The 22,599-nt window shown below is 48.4% G+C and overlaps 1 protein-coding gene across 1 annotated transcript in view; it reads right to left on the bottom strand.

Annotated features, from left to right (window-relative positions):
• The window catches only part of gpaa1 (glycosylphosphatidylinositol anchor attachment 1), a 35,506-nt gene extending 13,364 nt beyond the window's left edge, over positions 1-22,142 (bottom strand). The window contains exons 1-9 of the mRNA XM_069915135.1: positions 22,052-22,142; positions 17,588-17,724; positions 16,635-16,808; positions 15,674-15,785; positions 14,330-14,474; positions 12,013-12,114; positions 10,490-10,686; positions 1,797-1,993; positions 1,419-1,572 (exon numbers count right to left, since the gene is read on the bottom strand). Coding sequence (XP_069771236.1) covers positions 1,419-1,572; positions 1,797-1,993; positions 10,490-10,686; positions 12,013-12,114; positions 14,330-14,474; positions 15,674-15,785; positions 16,635-16,808; positions 17,588-17,661 — 1,155 coding nt within the window. The 5' untranslated portion in view covers positions 17,662-17,724; positions 22,052-22,142. The remainder of the gene's footprint in view (positions 1-1,418; positions 1,573-1,796; positions 1,994-10,489; positions 10,687-12,012; positions 12,115-14,329; positions 14,475-15,673; positions 15,786-16,634; positions 16,809-17,587; positions 17,725-22,051) is intronic.
• Between the last annotated feature and the right edge of the window lie 457 nt (positions 22,143-22,599).

Below are 22,599 nucleotides of genomic sequence, written 5' to 3'. Positions count from 1 at the left end.
ATTTATCTCCAGAATCAACCTGGTGAACCTCCCTGCATTACCTTCAAAGCGTTCCTCACATAAGGAGACCAGAACTGCACTGTACTCCAGATGTGGCCTCATAAGCACTCTGTACAGTTGCAACAGAACCACTGCAGCATAGAAACAGGACCCTTCGGCCCTTCTAGTCTGTGCCAAACTATTATTCTCCCTCGTCCCACTGACCTGCACCCAGTCCGTAGCCCTCCTTCCCTCTCCCATCCATGTACCTGTCCAAATTCTTCTTCAATGTTAAAATTGAGCCCACGTTCACCACTTCAGCTGACAGCTCGTACCACACTCTCACCACTCTCTGTGTGAAGAAGATCCCCCTCATGTTCCCCCTAAACTTTTCCCCTTTCACCCTTAACCCATGTCCTCTGGTTTGTATCTCACCCACCCTCAGTGGAAAAAGCCGATCCACGTTTACTCTGTCTGTACCCCTCATAATTTTAAAAACCTCTATCAAATCTCCCCTCCAGGGAATAAAGTCCTAACCTGTTCAATCTTTCCCTGAAACTCAGTTCCTGAAGTCCGGGCAACATCCTAGTAAATCTTCTCTGCCCTCTTTCTATCTTATTGATATCTTTCCTGTAGCTCGGTGAGCAAAACTGCACACAATTCTCCAAATTTGGCCTCACCAATGTCTTGTACAACTTGACCATAACATCCCAACTCCTGGACTCAATACTTTGATTTATGAAGGCCAAGATGCCAAAAGCTCTCTTTACAACCCTGTCCACCTGTGACCCCACTTTCAGGGAATTATGTATCTGTATTTCCAGATCCCTCTGTTCTACCCCACTCCTCAGTGCCTGACCATTTACCGTGTACGTCCTTTCTTGGGTTGTCCTTCCAAAATGCAGCAGCTCACACTTGTCTGCATTAAACTCCATCAGCCATTTTCCAGCTGGTCCAGATCCCTCTGCAAACTTTGAAAACCTTCCTCGCTGTCCACAACGTCTCCAATCTTAGTGTCATCTGAAAACTTGCTGATCCAATTGACCACATTATCATATAGATAATTGGCATTGATCCTCTCTGATCTTAAATTTAATCCCTCTGGCAATCAAAGCCATTGCCTTCTTGATGACCTGCTGCATGCCCTCCCAGGTCCCTCTGTACAACAGGACACTGCAATCTTTACCATTTCAACAATAACCTGATCTGCTCTTCATTTCAACATGGATAACCTCTCATTTCCCAATGTTGTACTTTGCCGGCCAGACCCTTGCCCGCTGACTGAACCCATCCACATCTCTACGCAGATTCTCCGCAGCCACTCCCACACGTTCCGTGGCTGTTTTCCCCGTCTCTGTCCCTGGTGATACCACCACCTCTGACTGCTGGGAGGGCAACCCACAGCCCTCCATGGGGGAGAGGGGAATGTGAAAGGATATTTTCAGCATCAGGACGAGGAGGAGGAAGATAAATGCGGGCATGTAGTAGCCGATGGAGACGAAGCGGGAGAGGGAGGGCAGCAGGTAGAAGAAGTACGACTGGTGCAGGCGTTCCAGCAGGTTGTTCAGCTTGCGCACGATTCCCTCAAACAGCCTGGGGGAGACAGAGATTCCGGCAATTACACCGGCGCCAGGAACTGCAGTAGGTGCCCAATACACGGTGACTGTCAACCATCGAGTTGTAATGGGCCAGGGTCATTACCAATCCCAGTCACCAACACCTAACCAGTGATCAACATTACCAACTGTGCCATATTGTGACTGATTGTGCCGCGATGAGACCGACTGTTCCGTGCCTGCTGTGCGCTGGGAACTCACTTGCCCACGGTCACCATGTCGAACTTGTACTGACGGAAGCTGTTGATTCCCCGGATGGTGATGGCCTCGATGTGGTAGCGCAGGAAGAGCCCGTGATCTCCCTGGGCCTTGCCCGAGCCTTGTTTCAATACCATTAGCAGCATGGTGTGAAGTGAGTGTAGGTAACCCTCCAGAGTGTCGCCGTCCCTCCGTGGTAACTGGAACACAGAACGCTGCAGGTTGTTAACGTCATCAGAAGCACGGGAGGCCATTCGGCCCATCGAGGCTACTCCACCAATCCATTAGACCATGGCCAATCTGGCCGTGGATTCCGCTCCACCACCTGCTAGTTCCCCGCCATCTTTAATTCCACAATAATGCCAAAATCCACCTGTGTCATTAACACGTTTAATGAGGCAGCCTCTACCTGCTTCCTTGGGCAGAGAATTCCACAGATTCACTAGCCTCTGGGAGAAGCAGTTTCTCCTCAACTCCATCCTAAATCTAAACCCCTAAACTGAGGAGTGCACAATTCCCTGAAAGTGGAGTCACAGGTGGACAGGGTTGTAAAGAGAGTTTTTGGAATCTTGGTCATGAATCAGAGTATTGAGTGTTGGAGCTAGGATTTTATGGTAAAGTGGTTTAATACATTGGTGAGGCCAAATTTGGAGGATTGTGTGCAATTTTGGTCACTGAACTACAGGAAAGATATCAGTAAGGTCAAAAGGGAGCAGAGAAGATTTACTAGGATGTTTCCTGGACTTCAGGAATTGAGTTACAGGGAAACGTTTAACAGATTACGACTTTATTCCCTGGGGCGTAGAAGAATGAGGGGAGATTTGATGGAAGTATTTAAAATTATGAGGGGGACAGACCGAGTAAATGTAGGTCGGCTTTTCCACTGAGGGTGGGTGAGATACAAAGCAGAGGATGTGGATTAAGGGTGAAAGGGGAAAAGTTTAGGGGGGAACGTGAGGGGGAACTTCTTCACACACCTCTGGTGGAAGTGTGGAATGAGCTGAAGTGGTAAATGTGGGCTCAATTTTAACATTTAAGAAGAATTTGGACAGGTATGTGAATGACAATGGACTGGGTGCAGGTCAGTGGGTCTAAGCAGATAAATGGTTTGATACAGACTAGAAGGACAAAAGGACTGTTTACGTGCTGTAATGTTCTATGGACCACTGGAAAATGACCCAGGAGAAGTGATAATGGGGAACAAAGAAATGAGGGATGAACTGAATCTGTGTTTTGTGTCATTCTTCACTGTGGAAGACCCCAGGGACGAAAGGGAAATTCGAGAGTCGGGGCAGAACTGAGCGTAGTCGCAATTACTGAGGAGAAGGGGCTGGGGAAACTGAAGCTGGCCGTCACCTTGATCGGACCTTCCATGGTGCTAAGAGCCCATGGGATTACAGGAAAGGTACTGGCATGGATAGAAGACTGGCTGAGTTCTGACAGAGGGAGCTAAAGAGATTGTGAACATATTCATACTGATTGTTCAGGAATCGCTGGAGTCTGGAATGGTTCCAGAGGGCTGGAAAATTGCCAATGTCTCTCCACACTTTCAGAAGGGAGAGGGGCAAGATTGGGTAGTTGGGGCCGACTGGTTGGCCTGACTTCAGTGGTTGGCAAGATTCTGGAGTTTGTTCTAAAGGATGGGGTTTCAGGTGCTCAAGATAAAATAGTCTGAAGGCAGCACAGTTTCTTTCAGGGGAGATCCTGCCTGACAGAACTGATGAAGTTGATGAGGGAACTAACGAGTAGGGCAGACAAAGGAGAGTCTGTGGATGTTATTTACTTGGTTTTCGAAGGACAAGTACCGCACAAGGGCGCTGAACGAGACAGGTTCCCCCTAAACCAGGGGGAATGTCTTCACCCAGAGAGTGGTGGGGGTGTGGAATGAGCTGCCAGCTGAGGTGGTGAATGCGGGCTCCATTTTAATATTTAAGAGGAATTTGGACAGGTCCATGGTGGGGAGAGGTATGGAGGGCTACGGACTTCTTGTTGGTCAGTGGGACTAGGCAGAAAAATGGTTCAACACAGACTAGAAGGACCGAAGGGGCCTGTCTCTATGCAGTAGTGTTCCATGGTGCTAAGAGCCCATGGGATTACAGGAAAGGTACTGGCATGGATAGAAGATTGGCTGACTGGCAGAAGGCAGAGTGGGAATAAAGGGGGCCTTTTCTGGCTGGGGGGGGGGGGTGGCAGTGATTGATTATGATCCACAGGGGCCAGTGTTGGGTCAGCTACATTTCACACTCCATGGAAACGATTAGGTTGACAGGATTGATGTCTTTGTGACCAAGCTTACAGATAGATGGAGGGGCGGATAGTGTTGAGGAAGCAGGGGGTTCGCAGAGGGGGTTGGACAGGTTGGGACCATGGGCAAAGAAGGGGCAGAAGGAACTCTGTGTGGGTAAGTGTATGGTCATGTTCTTTCTAAATGGGGAGAGAATGCAGAAAACAGAGGTGGCTAGGGACATGGAACTTGCAGGATTCCCTAAAGGTTAGAATGCAGGTTGAGTCAGTGGTAAGGAAAGCAAACACAATGTTAGAGTTCATTTTGATATAAAAACAAGACTGCAATGCTGAGGCTTTAGAAGGTGTTGGTCGAGGGAGTCACGTGATGGAGTAGTGGCCGGACGGTGAACTCCAGCCCTCTCCAGAAAAGTCGGGAAAAACAAGAGAAAATACAAAGGCACAGAAATACAAGTTAAAGAAAAGTGAGTATAAAGGTGGGAAGAAGATGGAGACAAAAGGAGAAAAATCAAAATCAACGGAAAGAAGAGAGGAAGAGAAGACAACGGAGGAAAAAGGTGAAGGCCTTACCTGTCCGAAGAGGCCCGCTGTGGAGAGAGGAGCCCACTACCTCAGGTCGGTAGAAAAAGAACTACAACAATGGCTCACAGAGCCGAGTAAAAGTGCGCAACCGCGCATGAAAAAAAACACACCGACGGGAGGGGGGACCAGCTGGGGAGTCGATCTCCACAGCCGGCAACGACAGCTGCAGAACACCTGCAAAACCACAACCACAACAAAAACCAAGATCTATTGTAGTAAAATTCCTAAGATATACTACAAGAGAAAAGGTACTGGAGAAGACAATGGAAAAAGTAAGAGAGGGCAACAAACCACTGGAGTATAAAGGACAAAAAATCTTAATTTATCCAGATATAAGCTTTGAACTCCTAAAGAAGAGAAAAGAGTTCAATACAGCAAAAGCGATTTTATGGAAGAAAGGATATAAATTTACACTGAAGCATCCTGTGGTATTGAAAATATTTATTCCAGGACAACAAAACAGACTGTTCTCGGATCCAGAAGAAGCACGAAAATTTGCAGAACAATTACAAAAATAGACTGAGGGATGAAGACAGGTAATGAGAGTAAAAATGATCACGATTGATATGTATGTGGGTAAAGACAAAAATAGACTGAGGGATGAAGATGGGTAATGAGGGTAAAAATGACCACGATTGATATGTATGCGGGTAAAGAGGTACAAGAGTGAATAGAGACAATGTGCATACGTGAATGTATCTGTAATTAGAGGAAAATATAGATAGTATAGACAAGAATTAATAAGGGAAGGTAATGGAATAGAGAGAATAAGGAGGGAATTAAAAGAGTGACCTTTGTGACATATGAAAAGTGAAAACTTTTCTGGGGGGGGCTGGGTGGGGGAAAAGAGCGGTCACTGCAAAATCAGTTGACGCTTGCGAGTGGATTCGCAAATCCAAATGGAAAGGGGAGATGTGGTTGTCCGACAAGGGATAAAGGACAACTCAGGAGGGGAAGGGGAGATTGGGGATAAAGAAGATAGAAATAGGAGAATAAGGAAAATGTTGGATGTTGTAGGAATGTTGTCTGGTAAAGAGTTGAAAATAAGAAAACAGAAATGGAAAAGGAGTAAAGGTAATGATGGAAAAACGGAAAGGGAAGATAAACAAAATATAAAATGGCTACGCTGAACTATATGACTTTAAATATTAATGGAATACATAACCAAATTAAAAGGAAGAAACTACTAAATTTACTGAAAAAGGAAAAAATAGATATAGCATTTGTCCAAGAAACACACTTAACTGAATTGGAGCACAAGAAATTAAAGAGAGATTGGGTAGGACATGTAACAGCAGCATCGTATAATTCAAAAGCAAGAGGAGTGGCTCTATTAATTAGCAAAAATGTGCCATTTAAAATAGAAGAGGAAATAATAGATCCAGCAGGGAGATATGTTAAGATAAAATGTCAGATATATTCGGAGCTTTGGAATCTACTTAATATATATTCACCTAACGAAGAAGATCAAAAGTTTATGCAAGATATCTTTTTGAAGGTAGCTAATACGCAAGGGAACATACTAATAGGAGGGGATTTCAATCTGAATTTGGATCCAAATATGGATAAAACGGGGAAAAAAATTAACAGGAAGAACAAAGTAACCAAATTTATAATTAAATCAATGCAAGAAATGAAACTTGTGGACATATGGAGGAAACAAAACCCAAAAGAAAAGGAATACTCATACTAGTCGACTAGACATAAAACATACTCAAGAATAGACCTATTTTTGTTATCAGCTAGTATGCAGGATAGAGTAAGAAAAACAGAATATAAAGCGAGAATGCTATTGGACCATTCACCCTTAATACTGACAGTAAAGCTAGAGGACATCCCTCCAAGAATGTATAGATGGAGATTAAACCCCATGCTACTTAAAAGACAGGATTTTAGAGAATTTATTGAAAAACAATTAAAAATGTACTTTGAAATAAATACGGAATCAGTGGAAGATAAGTTTATACTATGGGACGCAATGAAAGCATTCATTAGAGGACAAATAATAAGTTATGCAACCAAGATGAAGAAGGACTATAATCAGGAAACAGAGCAGTTGGAAAGGGAAATAATAAACATAGAAAAAAAATTAGCAATAAAGGAAGATACAACCAAAAGAAGAGAATTGGCGGATAAAAAAATAAAATATGAAACATTACAAACATATAAGGTGGAGAAGAATATAATGAAGACAAAACAGAAATATTATGAACTAGGTGAAAAAACACACAAAATCTTAGCATGGCAGCTTAAGACAGAGCAAGCTAAGAAAATGGTATTGGCATCAAGGAAAAAAGACAAACAAATTACATATAATCCAAAAGAAATTAAGGAAAACTTCAGAGAATTCTATGAACAATTATACCGAACTGAAAACGAAGGGAAAGAAGGGAAAATAGATGAATTTTTGACTAAAATTGAACTACCAAAACTACAAATAGAGGAACAAAATAAATTAACAGAACCATTTGAAATAGTATAAGAGATAATAAAAAAAACTACCAAATAATAAAACACCAGGAGAGGATGGATTCCCAATAGAATTCTATAAAACATTTAAAGATTTATTAATTCCTCCCCTTCTGGAAGTAATCAACCAGATTGATGAGACACAAAGCTTACCAGATTCATGTAAAACAGCAATAATTACAGTAATACTAAAGCAAGGGAAAGATCCACTCTCACCAGCGTCATATAGACCAATATCTTTACTAAACGCAGATTATAAGATAATAGCTAAACTATTAGCAAACAGATTAGCAGAACAGGTACCGAAAATGGTAAATTTAGACCAAACTGGATTTATCAAAAAAAGACACACAACAGACAATATTTGTAAATTTATTAACTTAATTCATGCAGTAGAAGGAAATAAAGCACCTACAGTAGCAGTTGCTTTAGACGCAGAGAAGGCCTTCGACAGAGTAGAATGGAATTACTTGTTCAAAGTATTGCAAAAATTCAGTTTACCGGAGAAGTATATTAATTGGATTAAAGCATTATATAAGGGACCGTTAGCGAAAGTGACAGTAAATGGACATGTATCAAAGCAATTTAACTTAAGCAGGTCAACGCAGCAGGGATGCCCACTATCACCATTATTGTTTGCGCTAGCTATAGAACCACTAGCAGAATCGATAAGAAGAGATAATAATATAAAAGGAATAAAAATAAAAGACAGGGAATATAAAATCAGTCTGTTTGCGGATGATGTGATAGTGTACTTAACAGAACCAGAACTATCAATAAAAGAACTATATAAGAAATTGAAGGAATATGGAGAAGTGTCGGGATACAAGATAAACGTAAATAAAAGTGAAGCAATGCCTATGAATAACGCGGATTTCTCAAAATTTAAGGAGGAATCCCCATTCAGATGGCAAACGCAGGCAATAAGATACCTAGGTGTGCAAATAAACAAAAATCTAGGCCAATTATATAAACTCAATTACAATCCACTAATGAAAAAATTACAGGACGATTTAGAGCATTGGAAAGAGCTACCACTAACACTGATAGGAAGGATAAACTGTATTAAAATGAACATTTTTCCAAGGATACTATACTTATTTCAGGCATTGCCAATACAACTGACAGAAAAATTCTTCAAAGAGTTAAAGAAAATAATAAGGAGATTTTTATGGAGAGGGGGGAAACCGAGGATAGCACTAGATAAATTAACAGAATGGTATAAACAAGGAGGCTTACAATTGCCAAACTTCAAAAATTATTATAGAGCCGCACAATTAAGGTACCTATCAGATTTTTATCAAACAAGGGAAAAACCAGACTGGACGAGACTAGAATTAGATAAAATAGGGGAAAAGATACCTGAACACATATTATATAAATGGGACGAAAAATTGGTACAACATAGAACTTCTCCAGTATTACACCATCTCCTCAATATATGGAAGAAGATTCATGTAGAAAGAAATAAAACAAATTATCAAATACCAAAACTAATATTGACGCAAAATAAGCTACTCCCTTTTACAATAGACAACCTTTCCTTTAGAAAATGGGAAAAAAAGGGATTAAAAGAATAGAAAATTGTTTTTCAGGAAGTAGATTCTTATCCTTTGAACAAATGAGAGATAAGTACAATATAACTGGAGATACAGCGCTGGCATATTACCAACTGAGATCCTACTTGAAAGATAAATTAGGAAGCAATTTGAGTTTACCAGAGGGAAGTAACCTTGAATATGTGATTACAGATACAATGTTAATCAAAAGATTTATAACAAATATGTATATTAAACTGCAAGAAAAGGAGAATGAGGAAACAAATGGTAAAACTAAACAAAAATGGGAACAAGATTTAAATATAAAGATAAAAAAGGAAACATGGGAGAAATTATGTTCTGGAACGATGAGAAATACAATAAATACGAGACTGCGTATGATACAATATAATTGGTTACACAGACTATACGTTACACCGCAAAAGTTAAATAAATGGGACCCAACAGTATCTGATAGATGTTTTCGATGTAAAAAAGAAAGGGGAACAACAATTCATGCAATCTGGACATGTGAGAGAGTAGAAAAATTTTGGGATGATCTCAATCAGATGTTAAATAAAATAACAGAAAACAATATACCAAAGAATCCAGAGATCTTTCTCCTAAGTAACATAAAAAATTAAGAATTTGGAATTGACTTGGAAGATGCACAAAAAAGATTTGTTAAGATAGCCCTAGCCGTAGCAAAAAAATGTATTATGTCAACCTGGAAATTGGAAGATAATTTGAAAATACAACAATGGTATATAGAAATGAATAAATGTATTCCATTAGAAAAAATAACATATAGTTTAATAAATAATATTGAAATATTCGAACAAGTATGGGAGCCTTACATTAAATACAATAGCGAAAACCTACCGGGAACAAACATTACCTAAGTTGATGGAAGGAGAAGGAAAGAAAAGAATGGACTCAGTAGAATTTCTGGTGTATTTTTGTTGAATGACAACATTGTCTGACTGAATTAATGCAACCTAGATTGTATACATAAAATGGATAAGAGGGGGGGGGTGGGGGGGTGGCTTGGGAGGAGGGAGGGGGGGGAGAAAAAGTCACTGTAAATGTGTGAAAAAGAAAAAGTGTATATCATGGCTATTGTGATTTATGGTGTGAAAAATAAAAAATTTAAAAAAAAGGTGTTGGTCAAACCATATGTGGAGTCTTGTGAGCAGGTTTGGGCCACGTATCGAGGGAAGGATATGCTGGTGTTGGAGAGGTTCCAGAGGAGGTTAACGAGAATGATCCCAGAGATGAGAGGGTTAACGAATGAGGAGCATTTGATGGCTCTGTACCTGTAGTCACTGGAGTTTACCAAGATGAGGGAGGAGGATCTCAATGATATCAACTGACTGGGCTGCATGGAGTGGACATGGAGAAGATGTCTCCTGAGGCAGGAGAGGGTACAGCCTTCGGAACAGAGATGAGGGGAGCTTTCTCCAGCCGGGGAGATTCAAAGCGGAGGTTAATAGGTTCTGGATTAGTCAAAGAGATCGCAAGATGCCAGCACTTCCTCTCAGTTCCCTGCTCATCAACACCCACACTCCTGGACAAACACTACCCTCTGATCCCACTCCCAGTCCACATCCCAAACCTGGGGCCAGTGCCCTGCTGGCCCCGACCTTCCTCCCCCGCCCCCCCCCCCCCCCCCTCAACCCTCTGACTGGACCACAAATCCTGTCCTGGTCTTTGTTATTCCCCTAGGGAATAAACCTGGACGGACAAGGAGCCCTGCCTCGCCTGGACGGACCAGGAGCCCCGCCTCGCCTGGATGGACCAGGGGTCCCTCCTCGCCTGGACAGACCAGGGGGCCCACCTTGCCCAGGATGGACCGGGACCCACCTTGCCCTGGATGGTACAGAGGACACCGTTCTTCTGACAAAAGGAGGAGAAGAGGTTGACCAGGTCGAGGTTGGGCAGCTGACCATCCAGCCCCTCTACACTGACGTCAAAGCTGGTGATAACATCACTGCTGAGTTCGATGGAGATGGCAGCCTGGATGGCTCCCGCTCGGCCCTGCATCACCGATGAGCTGATTGCTAGATCGAAATGGGGGCGGGGGGGGGAGGTGGCAAGAGAGTACGTCAACACACTAGTAAACCCCGGCCACACCCAGGCTTGACCCATCAACACACAGACCAAACCCCACCACCTTGCACATTCTGAGGTGTAGGTTAATTAGTTGTAATTGGGCAGGTTAGGTTTCAATGGTGTAAACAAATAAAACTAAAATAAAATTTACCAGACTGCAGGAAAACACAGGCCAGACCCCTTCAACACCCAGGCCAAACCCCTTCAACACCCAGGATAGACCCAGGCCAAACCCCTTCAACACCCAGGCCAAACCCCTTCAACACCCAGGATAGACCCAGGCCAAACCCCTTCAACACCCAGGCCAAACCCCTTCAACACCCAGGCCAAACCCCTTCAACACCCAGGCCAAACCCCTTCAACACCCAGGCCAAACCCCTTCAACACTCAGGATAGACCCAGGCCAAACCCCTTCAACACCCAGGCCAAACCCCTTCAACACTCAGGATAGACCCAGGCCAAACCCCTTCAACACCCAGGCCAAACCCCTTCAACACGCAAGCCAAACCCCTTCAACACTCAGGCCAAACCCCTTCAACACGCAGGCCAAACCCCTTCAACACGCAGGCCAAACCCCTTCCACACTCAGGCCAAACCCCTTCAACACCCAGGCCAAACCCCTTCAACACCCAGACCAAATCCTTTCAACACTCAGACCAAATCCTTTCAACACTCAGGCCAAACCCCTTCAACACCCAAGACAGACCCAGGCCAGACCTCTTCAACGCCCAGGACAGACCCCTTCAACACCCAGTCCAAACCTGTAGGAGGGGCGATGAGAAGGGAGCTCTGCGCCTTGGGAGGGGTGGCAGAGGGAGTTCCGCGCCGCGGGAGGGGTGGCAGAGGGAGCTCTGCGCCGCGGGAGGGGTGGCAGAGGGAGCTCTGCGCCGCGGGAGGGGTGGCAGAGGGAGCTCTGCGCCGCGGGAGGGGTGGCAGAGGGAGCTCTGCGCCGCGGGAGGGGTGGCAGAGGGAGCTCCGTGCCACGGGAGGGGTGGCAGAGGGAGTTCCACGCCACGGGAGGGGTGGCAGAGGGAGCTCTGCGCCACGGGAGGGGTGGCAGAGGGAGTATCACGCCGCGGGAGGGGTGGCAGAGGGAGCTCTGCGCCACGGGAGGGGTGGCAGAGGGAGTTCCGCGCCGCAGGAGGGGTGGCAGAGGGACCTCTGTGCAGCGGGAGGGGTGGCAGAGGGAGCTCTGCGCCAGGGGATACAACTGCCAAATGACAGAGGAATAAGGCTGTGAGGGCTGTGGTGGAGCCAGGCGCTAGTTTACGGACCTGTCACGTTGACATCATGGTAAGCCTCGAGCCACGCCTCCATGCCAATCATGTCATGCTCGTTGAAGAGGAGGATGATGTCCTTGGCCCAGTAGATCTGACCTGTGGAGGTACCAGGGTCAGAGACACAAATACCAGCCAGCCCCCGGTGCTACGACTACATCCTTAGCTCACCCAGCAGGTGGAGAATTTAGAACTGCAAACACACATGAAGCAAGTCGATCGACCCAGAAGTGAGATTCTCAACGTAGGTAGAGTGAGTGCAGGAGGGAAGGTGGTTGGTGACCACTCTAGTGGTGGAATGAGAATTTCTGCTGGGCTTCAGCTGGAAACCAGAAGCATTGGAGAAAACCATCTATACTTGGACCCAAGAGGTGGGAACATTTTACATGAATTTAGTGCATCTGTATTGACAGAAGAGAGGCAAAGCGGCAGCGAGGTCATGGATGTTGTTCAGAATACAGAGGAGGTGCTTGCTGTCTGGAGATAAATAAGGGTGGATAAATCCCCAGGACCTCACAAAATGTTCCCTCACCCCCTGTGGGAGGTGAGTGCAGAAATTGTCGGGGCCCAAGTAGATGTATTTAAAATGTCTTTAGCCACAGCTGGGGGGCCTGGGTGACTGGAGGAGGGCTAATGTCTGGGAAATTATAGGCTGGTGAGTAACAGGTCAGTCATGGGTAAAGTATTGGAAGTGTTCTATCAGACCTAATCAAGGACATGGTCAGTGAGCTTGGCTTTGTGATTGGTATGTCATATTTAACCAATCTGATATAATTTATTCAAGACAGTTAATGAAGGAAACGCTGTGGATGTTGTCTACATGGACTTCAGTAAGGCCTTTGACAAGCTCCCACATGGGAGGTTAGTCCGGAAGGTTCAGAGACTCGGTGTTCATGGTGAAGTAGTGAAGTGGATTCGACAATGGCTGGACAGGAGAAGCCAGAGGGTAGTGGTGGATGATGCTTCTCAGACTGGAGGCCTGTGACTAGTGATGCCTCAGGGATCGGTGCTGGGACCATTGTTGTTTGTTGTCTATATCAATGATCTGGATGATAATGTGGTCAATTGGATCAGCAAGTTTGCAGATGACACTAAGATTGGAGGTGTTGTGGACAGCGAGGAAGGTTTTCAAAGCTTGCAGAGGGATCTGGAAACAGCTGGAAAAATGGGGGAGAAAATGGTAGATGGAATTTCATGCAGACAAGTGTGAGGTGTTGCATCTTGGAAGGACAAACCAAGAAAGGACGTACATGATAAATGGTCGGGCACTGAGGAGTGGGGTAGAACAGAGGGATCTGGGAATACAGATACATAATTCCCTGAAAATTGCATCACAGGTAGATAGGGTTGTAAAGAGAACTTTTGGCATTTTGGCCTTCATAAATCATATTGAGTACAGGAATTGGGATGTTATGGTAAAAGTTGTCTATGACATTGGTGAGGCCAAATTTGGAGTATCGTGTGCAGTTCTGGTCACCGAACTACAGGAAAAATATCGATAAGAAGGAAAGAGTGCAGAGATTTACTAGGACATTGCCCGGACTTGAGGAACTTTTATTCTCTGGAGCGTCGGAGAACTTGTTAGAGTATATAAAATTATGGGGGGTAAAATTTTGAAGGGTAATAGATAGGGTAAAGGCAAGCAGGCTTTCCCCTCTGAGGTTGGGTGACAAGAATGAGAGGACATGGGTTAAGGGGAAAGGTGAACATTTGGGGTAACTTCTTCTCAGAGGGTGGTGAGTGTGGAACGAGCTACCAGCGGAGGTGGTGAATGTGGGCTCCATTCTGACAGTTAAGAGAAGATTGGATATGTATATAGATGGAGGGCCGTGATCCAGGTGAACTTGGTGGAAAGATAGTTTGGCACAGACTGAAGGGAACTGTGAAAAATAGAGGGTTATGCAGTTCTGGGCAGTTGTTAGTTACTAGGTCGGCACGACATTGTGGCCAAAGGGCCTGTCCTGTGCTGCAGAATTCTGTGTTCCATGTGCTGTTCCACAGGCTGGAGGTCTGTGGGGGTGAAGTGTGTGCCTGCAGGGAACAGGTGATTTACCAGTGCTCCCCAGGGGCAGCCTCTGCAGTCTCCTATGGGTAGCACAGTTAGCCCAACAAAGCTACAGTGCCAGCGACCCGGGTTGGAATCCCGCGCTGTCTGTAAGGAGTTTGCACATTCTCCCCGTGTCTATGTGGGCTTTCCCCAGGAACTCCGGTTTCCTCCCATCGGGGGTTACGGGTGTAACTGGGCGGCACGGACTTGTGGGCCGGAAGGGCCTGTTATCGGGCTGTTCGTCTAAATTTAAAATCAAATCCTCGCCTCGGAAGTAGGAGGCCAGAGCCAGTAGTAGGCCCACTGCCTGGCTGTTCTGCTTCACGTCCACAGGGGTACTGAGGACGATGGACTCAGTGCTCGCTGCCCGAGAGGCACGCAGGATCCCGTACACATTAGTACCCATCACCATCTGCACAGCAAATGAACAAGTCAGAATCACAATTTATTGCCGTGAAAACATCACAAAAGTTCATTGTTTTGCGATACTGTCACAGGGCCAACATTCACACAAACCACCTTACTACAACAAATTTTAAAGTGCACAGAAAGTCAAAGTGAGGCCATGTCTGGGGTTCATTGATCATTCAGGAATCTGATGGCCGAGGGGAAGAAGCTGTCCTTGTGCAGCCGAGTGCTCGTCTTCAAGCTCCTGTACCTTTTTCCCTGATGGTAGCAGAGTGAAGAGGGTGTGGCCTGGGTGGTGGGGGGGGGGAGGTCTTTGAGGATAGACGCTGCTTTTTTAAGACACCGCCTCATGTAGATGTCATCAATGGAGTGAAGTCTGGTGCCCATGACGTTGCAGGCCGAGGTGACAACCCTCTGGAGTTTATTCTTGTCCTGAGAGTTGGCATCTCCGTACCAAACAGTGATGCAACCAGCCAGAATGCTCTCCATGGCACACCTGTAGAAGTTTTTGAGAGTCTTCGTGACCATTCGTGGACACTCAACATCTCCCTCACTTGTCAGGAAGGCGCACAGCAACTGCACTTCCCGAGAAGACTGAATCGGGCAAGGCGACCGGCACCATTATGTCATAGGAGCGCTATCGAGGGCATCCTGCTGGTTGTACCCCACTGTGGTACAGTTGTGGAAGAGAAATGAGGGAGGTCAATCCACAGGACCATAAGAGAGGCAGATCATTGGGGTCTCCCTCCCCCCCATCGATGTGATCTACCAGGGACCATTATCTGAAGAGGCCATACAAAATCATTGAGGATCTCTTCCACCCCACACACGGCACCTGTCAGCCGCTCCTGTCGAGGAAAAGATCCAGGAGGACCAGAGCCAGCACCGCCAGGCTGAGGAGCAGCTTCTTCCCATGGGCTATGAGAGTGGTGAAGGACCAAATGAATGGCTCACACTCGCCTTCTGAGACTCTCATGTTCATTTATTGACATTTAATACCTGAATATATGCGCCGTGTCCATGTTTCGTTTGTATGTGCGCTTGTACTGTTTTGTACAGAGGACTAGAGAACAATGTTTCGCCAGTTTGTATTGGTACAATTGGATTATAAATAAACTTGAACAGCGTTATTACAGCGCCAGTAACCTGGGAGAGGGATGACTCGGACAGACCCACACACCGTCAGGGAGCCCCACTACGTACGTATCGCTCGCGTAGCTCATCTGGGAAGGGCAGAGTGCGTGAGAAGCTCTGGGTATGTGCCTCCAGGCCCAGGCCGCTCAAGGTCTTCACAAGCCAGTCCACAGGCATGCCCCTGCGCAAGAGGACAGGTGGGATTACAGGGCAGTGGCTCCCTGAATTCTGCCCGACACCCCGTGTCGCATCCTGAACTGGATACACCCCACGCTACGGGAAACGTAGCCACGTGTCCCTGCACCACGGAAAACCTGTCCCCATGCATATCCACACATCCGTGTGCCACAGGAAACCTGTCCCCCACACAATGGGAAATCCGTCTGCTGTACCTGTTTCCCCCACACCATATGAGTACCTTGTGAAAAGTGAAACCCATTGCCCACGAATCCACACAAGTCCCCCATGCACCAGGAGACCTGTCTTTCCAACCATGTTCTGGTCAAACCTGTAATCAGGGACCAGGGTTGTCGGAGGGACACTGGCTGGGGTCCGAGGGCACAGGAAAGGGGGAGGTGGTACGAGGAGTGGGGGGAGGTTGCAGGGAGGAGGGGAGAATGGTGGATCAGGATGAAGTCAGAGATCAACAGCATGGAAACAGGCCATTCGGCCTACTGACCAGCTGCTACCCCACACTGATTTCGCCATTCACCCCCAGCTTCTCCCCCTTCACATTCACACTGAGGCAATGACCTCACCGACCCAAGGGGCAGGAAACTGGAGGCCATGGCTACGGGGGAGCATGCGAACTCCCCACAGACAGCGCCAGAGGTGGGGATCAAACCTGGCTTCTCGGAATGGTGAGGCAACAGCTCTCCCCACTGTGCCGCCCTGGGGAGAAGGGAGTGTTGGGGCAATGGGAGGTGAAGAAGGGGAAGGGCCTGGACTCAGTGCATTGAACACAGCGTATCAGCACCCGACTCCCTCAGCCCGAGCTTCCCTCCCTGAGCAGCGCTCCTCCTTACCCTGCCCTCTTCGGTGGCCGGAGAACTCGCGGCCATATAACAACGCCCGGTCGCCGTAAACAAAGTTCTCATCCACCATGGTGGAGCCCATGGCATTCTCCGAGGTATACATCCGTAGGATGAGGGGCTCAAATGCCAGGCCCAGGAACCAGGTGATGCCAGCCACGTAGCACAGGAGGCTGCAGGCACACGGGAGAGAGGAAAATCAGAAAGAAACCACCCTCTCCCCAGCACAACACTGCACTACAAATCCAGCCCTGCATCCATTACACAATCCAGGGTCAGACACGGAGTGAAGCTCCCTCCACATCGTCCCATCACAAAATCCCAGGGTCAGACAGAGGGTGAAGCTCCCTCCACACCGTCCTATCAAACACTTCCAGGGTCAGACATGGAATGAAGCTCCCTCCTCACTGTCCATCACACACTGCCAGGGTCAGACATGGAGTGAATCTCCGTCCACACTGTCCCATCACACACTCCCAGGATCAGACACGGAGTGAAGCTCCATCCGCACCGTCCCATCACAAACTCCCAGGGTCAGACAGAGGGTGAAGCTCCTCCACACCGTCCTATCAAACACTTGCAGGGTCAGACATGGAATGAAGCTCCCTCCTCACTGACCCATCACACACTGCCAAGATCAAACACGGAGTGAAGCTCCCTCCACACCATCCCATCACACACTGCCAGGGTCAAACACGGAGTGAAGCTCCCTCCACACCGTCCCATCACACACTCCCATGGTCAGACACAGAGTGAAGGTCCCTCTAAACTACCCCATCTCACATTCCGGGGTTAGGCAATAAACTCTCATCGTTATATTCACCAGTCCTTGGGCCCTGTCCATTTTCCTACCACCATACAGCCCTGTTGCTCACCCCCCCCCCACCCCACCCCAGCCCCCACCCCACCCCAGCCCAGCCCAAGCCCCCACCCCAGCCCAGAGCCCACTCACCATAATGGTGAGCTCATCTTGGTGATGAGCTTTGTCAGGACCTGCCTGTGGCTGGGGTCTGAAAGGAGCCCCATCCTTCTCCCTCAGGGGTGTACGCCAGGAGGCGGAGGAGACGGCCTCGATCTCAATCACGCACTCTGGAAGAGGTGGCAGTGTTTCCACTAACGTCACAAACAGGAGCAGCAGATGCCCCCCAACCCCCATCAAGGAAAATGACGGTTGATCTGGCTGTGGACCCTGTTCCCCAAATCCTTGAATTTCCCAACACCGCAAAAATGTGCTTTAAAGAGTCAACCTCTATTGCTTCCTTGGGCAGAGAATTCCAAAGATTCACTACTCCCTGAAGCACAGAGGACAATGGGGTGATTTGAATGAGGTACAAAATTAAGATGGGTTTGTACAGAGGGTCGGGTTTTTCCCACTGAGGACAGGTGAGATACAAACAAGAGGACATGGGAAGGGTGAAAGGGGAGATGTTCAAATAAAACACTACAACACAGTACAGGCCCTTCAGCCCTCAATGTTGTGCCAAACCATAAATTCCTTCAAAGAAAATAGTACTAAACCCTCCTGACCCCATAACCCTCTATTTTTCTTCCATCCATGTGCTTGTCTAAGTCTCTTAAATGCCCCCAATGTTCCAGCCTCCACCACCATCCCAGACAAGGCATTCCAGGCTCCCACAACTCTCTCCTGACGTCTCCCCTAATTTTCCCTCCCTTCTCTTTGTATTCATGTACGCTGATGTTTGCTGATCCTGACCCTGGGAAACAGGTGCTGACTGTCCATCTCTCATAATCTTGTAGACCCTATTAAGTCTCTTCTCATCCTTCTATGCTCCAAAGAGAAAAGTCCCAGCTCTGATAACTTTGCCTCAATAAGACATATTTTCAAGTCCAGGCAACATCCTGTTAAATCTCCTCTGCACCCTCTCCATGGCTTCCACATCCTTCCTATAATGAGGTGACCAGAACTGAACATTTAGGGGGAACATGAGGGGAGGGATCTTCTTCACACAGAGAGTGGTGGGGGTGTGGAACGAGCTGCCAGCTGAGGTGGTGAATGCAGGGTCAATTTTAACATTTAAGAAGAATTTGGATAGGTAGATGGATGGGAGAGGTATGCAGGGATATGGACTGGTTGTAGGTCAGTGGGACGAGGCAGAAAAATAGTTTGGCACAGAATAGAAGGGCCAAAGGGCCTGTTTCTGTGCTGTAATGTTCTATGGTTCTAAGCTTCTCCACTAAACTTCTTCCCTGAATCATCTGCCTGAGCAGTTGGTGTTTCTGAGGCAACTGTGCTAATCTACTGGGGCACAGCTGACCGCCACCCAGACTGGCAAGGTCGGGAGGCAGCCCCAGAGCACGGCCCGTTGCTCTGCACTCCTGAGGGGACCACTGTTCCTCCAGGATGGCAGAGCAGTTGAAAGGACTGGCTCGCAGTCCCCGCGACCGGGACGCAGTCCCGACCTCTGTCCACATGGAGACTCCCTGTGACCTGCATGGACTTAGAAGTCGGGAAGTCCTGTTGCTGCTTTGGAAAACTTTGGATGTACTTCCCTTGGAGTACAGTGCGCAGTTCTGGTCGCCCGATTCCAGGAAGGATGTGGAGGCTTTGGAAAGGGGGACAGAGGAGGTTTACCAGATGTAGCTTGGATTAGAGGGTAGGTTAGTAATTTGATTAATAAACTTTTAAATTTAATTTTGGCTTGCCACACGGTAACAGAATGAAATACAAAAGTCTGCAGACGCTATGATTGTAGTAAAAGCACACCAAAATGCCAGAGGAACTCAGCCAGTCTTGCAGCATCCATAGAAGATAGATATCTTGCCGTTGGCAATGCATCTTTGTCTGCTATGGACACTGAAAGACTGGCTGAGTTCCTCCAGCATTTTGGGTGTGTATTTATTAGCACGGTAACAGGCCTCTTTGGCCCTCGAGTCCATGCTGCCCAATTGGCCTACACCCCTGGTATATTTTGAAGGGTGGGAGGAAACTGGAGCCCCCGCAGGAAATTCACACAGATATGGGGAGAATGTACAAACTCCTTACAGACAGTGCGGGATTCGAATCCTAGCCCCGATTGCTGGTGCTGTAACAGCACTGGGCTAACCATGCCACCCTATGAGGAGAGGTTGGACAAACTTGGGTTGTCTTTATCTGGAGTGTCGGAGAGTGAAGGGAGATGTTGGAATCTTTTCCCCCCCACCCTAAGGTGGAAATGTCAGACAGTAAAAAGCTCAGGTTTACGGTGTGAGGGGAAAAGTCTGAAGGGGATGATTGAAAGGAGTTTTCTTTTACACAGAGAGTGGCGGGTGCCTGGAATGGGGTAGTGATGGGAACAGATACAATGGGGGTCTTTCAGACATGGAGGGATGCAGAGACACATGGGATAAGCAAGGACAGCTCAGATATTTTTGGCAGAAGGGCCTGTCCCCACGTTGCTGGAGAAACTCTGCAGGTCAAACAGGTTCTATGATGAAGGGCTTAAGCCCAAAACGTTGGTTCTGTATCTTTACCTTTGCTAAATACAGGACACTGTTTAACCTGCTGAGTTTCTCCAGCATCGAGCTTTCACTTCATCAGTGTGGTCTGCAGACTTTCCTGTTTTACTCCTGCCCCTGTGACGTTCTGTTTGTCTTTGATGATTCCGCTAGGGGCTCCGAGTTTCCCCATCCTGAAGATATCTGGGTCAGTGGGTTAATCAGTGGATTTAAATATAGTTCTCAGGGGAAGGCAGTGGGGAGACGGGCCTGCTGCAGCGATCTGTCATAGACGATGGATTGAAAGGCTTCCTTCCTTCTGCGTATGGCTCTGTTTAGAAGACTACGATTATCATAGCACTATTTAAAAAAGGATGGAGGCAAAAGGCAGGAAATTACAGGCCAGAGAGTCTAACATCTGAGGTTGGGACAAAGAATGAAGCAATGATTAAAGAAGTACAGTGAAGCATCTGGAGTGAAATGGATCCATCAGGCAGATGCAGCAAAGGCAGGTCCGTTTTGACAATTTACTGGAGTTCTTTGAGGATATAACGAGTGCGGTAGCTGGAGGGGAGCAGTTGGATGTTGTTTACCTGGATTTCCAGAACGCGATCGATAAGGTGCCGCATAAACGACTGATACAGAGGATGAAGATGCGTGGAATTGGGGTGATGTATGAGCATGGGTTAACCAGGGATTCTCAAAAGGGGAGGAGGAGGAAGTGGGAGGAGGAGAAGTGGGAGGAGGAGGAAGGGGGAGAGGGGAAGGGGAGGGGAAGTGGGAGGGGAGGGGGAGGAAGGGGAGAGGGAAGGGGAAGTGGGAGGAGAGGGGAGGAAGGGGGAGAAGGGGAGGAAGGGGGAGAGGGGAAGGGGAGGGAAGTGGGAGGGGAGGGGGAGGAAGGGGGAGAGGGAAGGGGAAGTGGGAGGAGAGGGGGAGGAAGGGGAGAAGGGGAGGAAGGGGGAGAGGGGAAGGGGAGGGGAAGTGGGAGGGGAGGGGAGGAGGAGGAAGGGGAGGGGAAGTGGGAGGGAGGGAAGTGGGAGGGGAGGGGGAGGGAGGAGGAAGGGGATGGGAAGTGGGAGGGGAGGGGGGAGGAAGGGGAGGGGGAAGGGGAGGGGAAGTGGGAGGGGAGGGGAGGAAGGGGGAGAGGGGAAGGGGAGGGGGTGGGAGGGGAGGGGAGGAGGAGGAAGGGGAGGGGAAGTGGGAGGGGAAGTGGGAGGGGAGGGGGAGGGGAGGAGGAAGGGGATGGAAGTGGGAGGGGAGGGGGAGGAAGGGGAGGGGGAAGGGGAGGGGAGGGGAGGAGGAGGAAGGGGAGGGGAAGTGGGAGGGGAGGGGAAGGAGGAGGAATGGGAGGGGAGGGGGAGGGGAGGAGGAGGAAGGGGAGGGGAAGTGGGAGGGGAGGGAGAGGGGAGAGGGAGGAAGGGGAGGGGAAGGAGGAGGAATGGGAGGGGAGGGGGAGGGGGAGGGGGAGGAGGAAGGGGGAGAGGGGAAGTGGGAGGGGGAGGAAGGGAGAGAGGGGAAGTGGAAGGGGAGAGGGAGGAAGGGGAGGGGAGGGGAGGAGGAGGAAGGGGAGGGGAGGGAGAGGGGAGAGGGAGGAAGGGGAGGGGAAGGAGGAGGAATGGGAGGGGAGGGGGAGGGGGAGGGGAAGTGGGAGGGAGGGGAGGAGGAGGAAGGGGTGGGGAAGTGGGAGGGGAAGTGGGAGGGAGGGAGAGGGGAGAGGGAGGAAGGGGAGGGGAAGGGAGGAATGGAGGGGAGGGGAGGGGGAGGGGGGAGGGAGAGAGGGGGTGGAAGGGGGTGGAGGAGGAAGGGGAGGAGGAAGGGGATGGGAAGTGGGAGGGGAGGGGGAGGAAGGGGAGGGGAGGGGGAGGGGGAGGAGGAAGGGGAGAGGGGAAGTGGGAGGGGGAGGGGAGAAGAAGGGGGAATTGAGCTCCGCACCATTTCCCACGGCGACTGCACCTGAAAACCCCCGACCCCCCCCGCTCACCTGGGCCCGAACCCGGCGCGACCCGCCGGTTTACACCGGAAGCATCCCCGCCCGGACACCACCTTGCGCGCACCTACTTCCGGGTGCCACACGGACAAAGGTTGGGAAACCCTTCCCCCGGCGGTACCAACAGCGCCCCCTTTGGCTGGGAGCAGCATCACACCCTCTTCCCCTTGGCTGCTGCTGAGATCCAGAGAATGTGGTACCATCTCTGGAGTAGAAATAACTGAGGGGGAACTCCTGCATCTCTCAGTCCCAACATGACTGTTTTCTGCTGAAGCCTTTATTCATCAACCATAGATCACTTTAGCCTATTCAGCCCATCTAGTCTGTGCCAAACTATCATCCTGTCCAGTCCCGTTGACCCTGTGCCCAGTCCACATCCCCCTACCCTTTCACCCAGCCCACATCACAATATCCCACCCACCCATTTACCCATCCCATCTTCTTAAATATAGAAATTAAACCCTTGTTCAGCACCTCCAGCGCTCCCGCAGACCGCGCAGTTCGATCCATCGACAACCCGAGCTCCAAATCCGAACCTCCGA

This window comes from Narcine bancroftii, chromosome 1 (assembly GCF_036971445.1).
Source record: "Narcine bancroftii isolate sNarBan1 chromosome 1, sNarBan1.hap1, whole genome shotgun sequence".
NCBI classification, from domain to species: domain Eukaryota; kingdom Metazoa; phylum Chordata; class Chondrichthyes; order Torpediniformes; family Narcinidae; genus Narcine; species Narcine bancroftii.
Note: the sequence above shows the minus strand (reverse complement) of the source record. Positions and strands in the feature narration are given on the sequence as shown.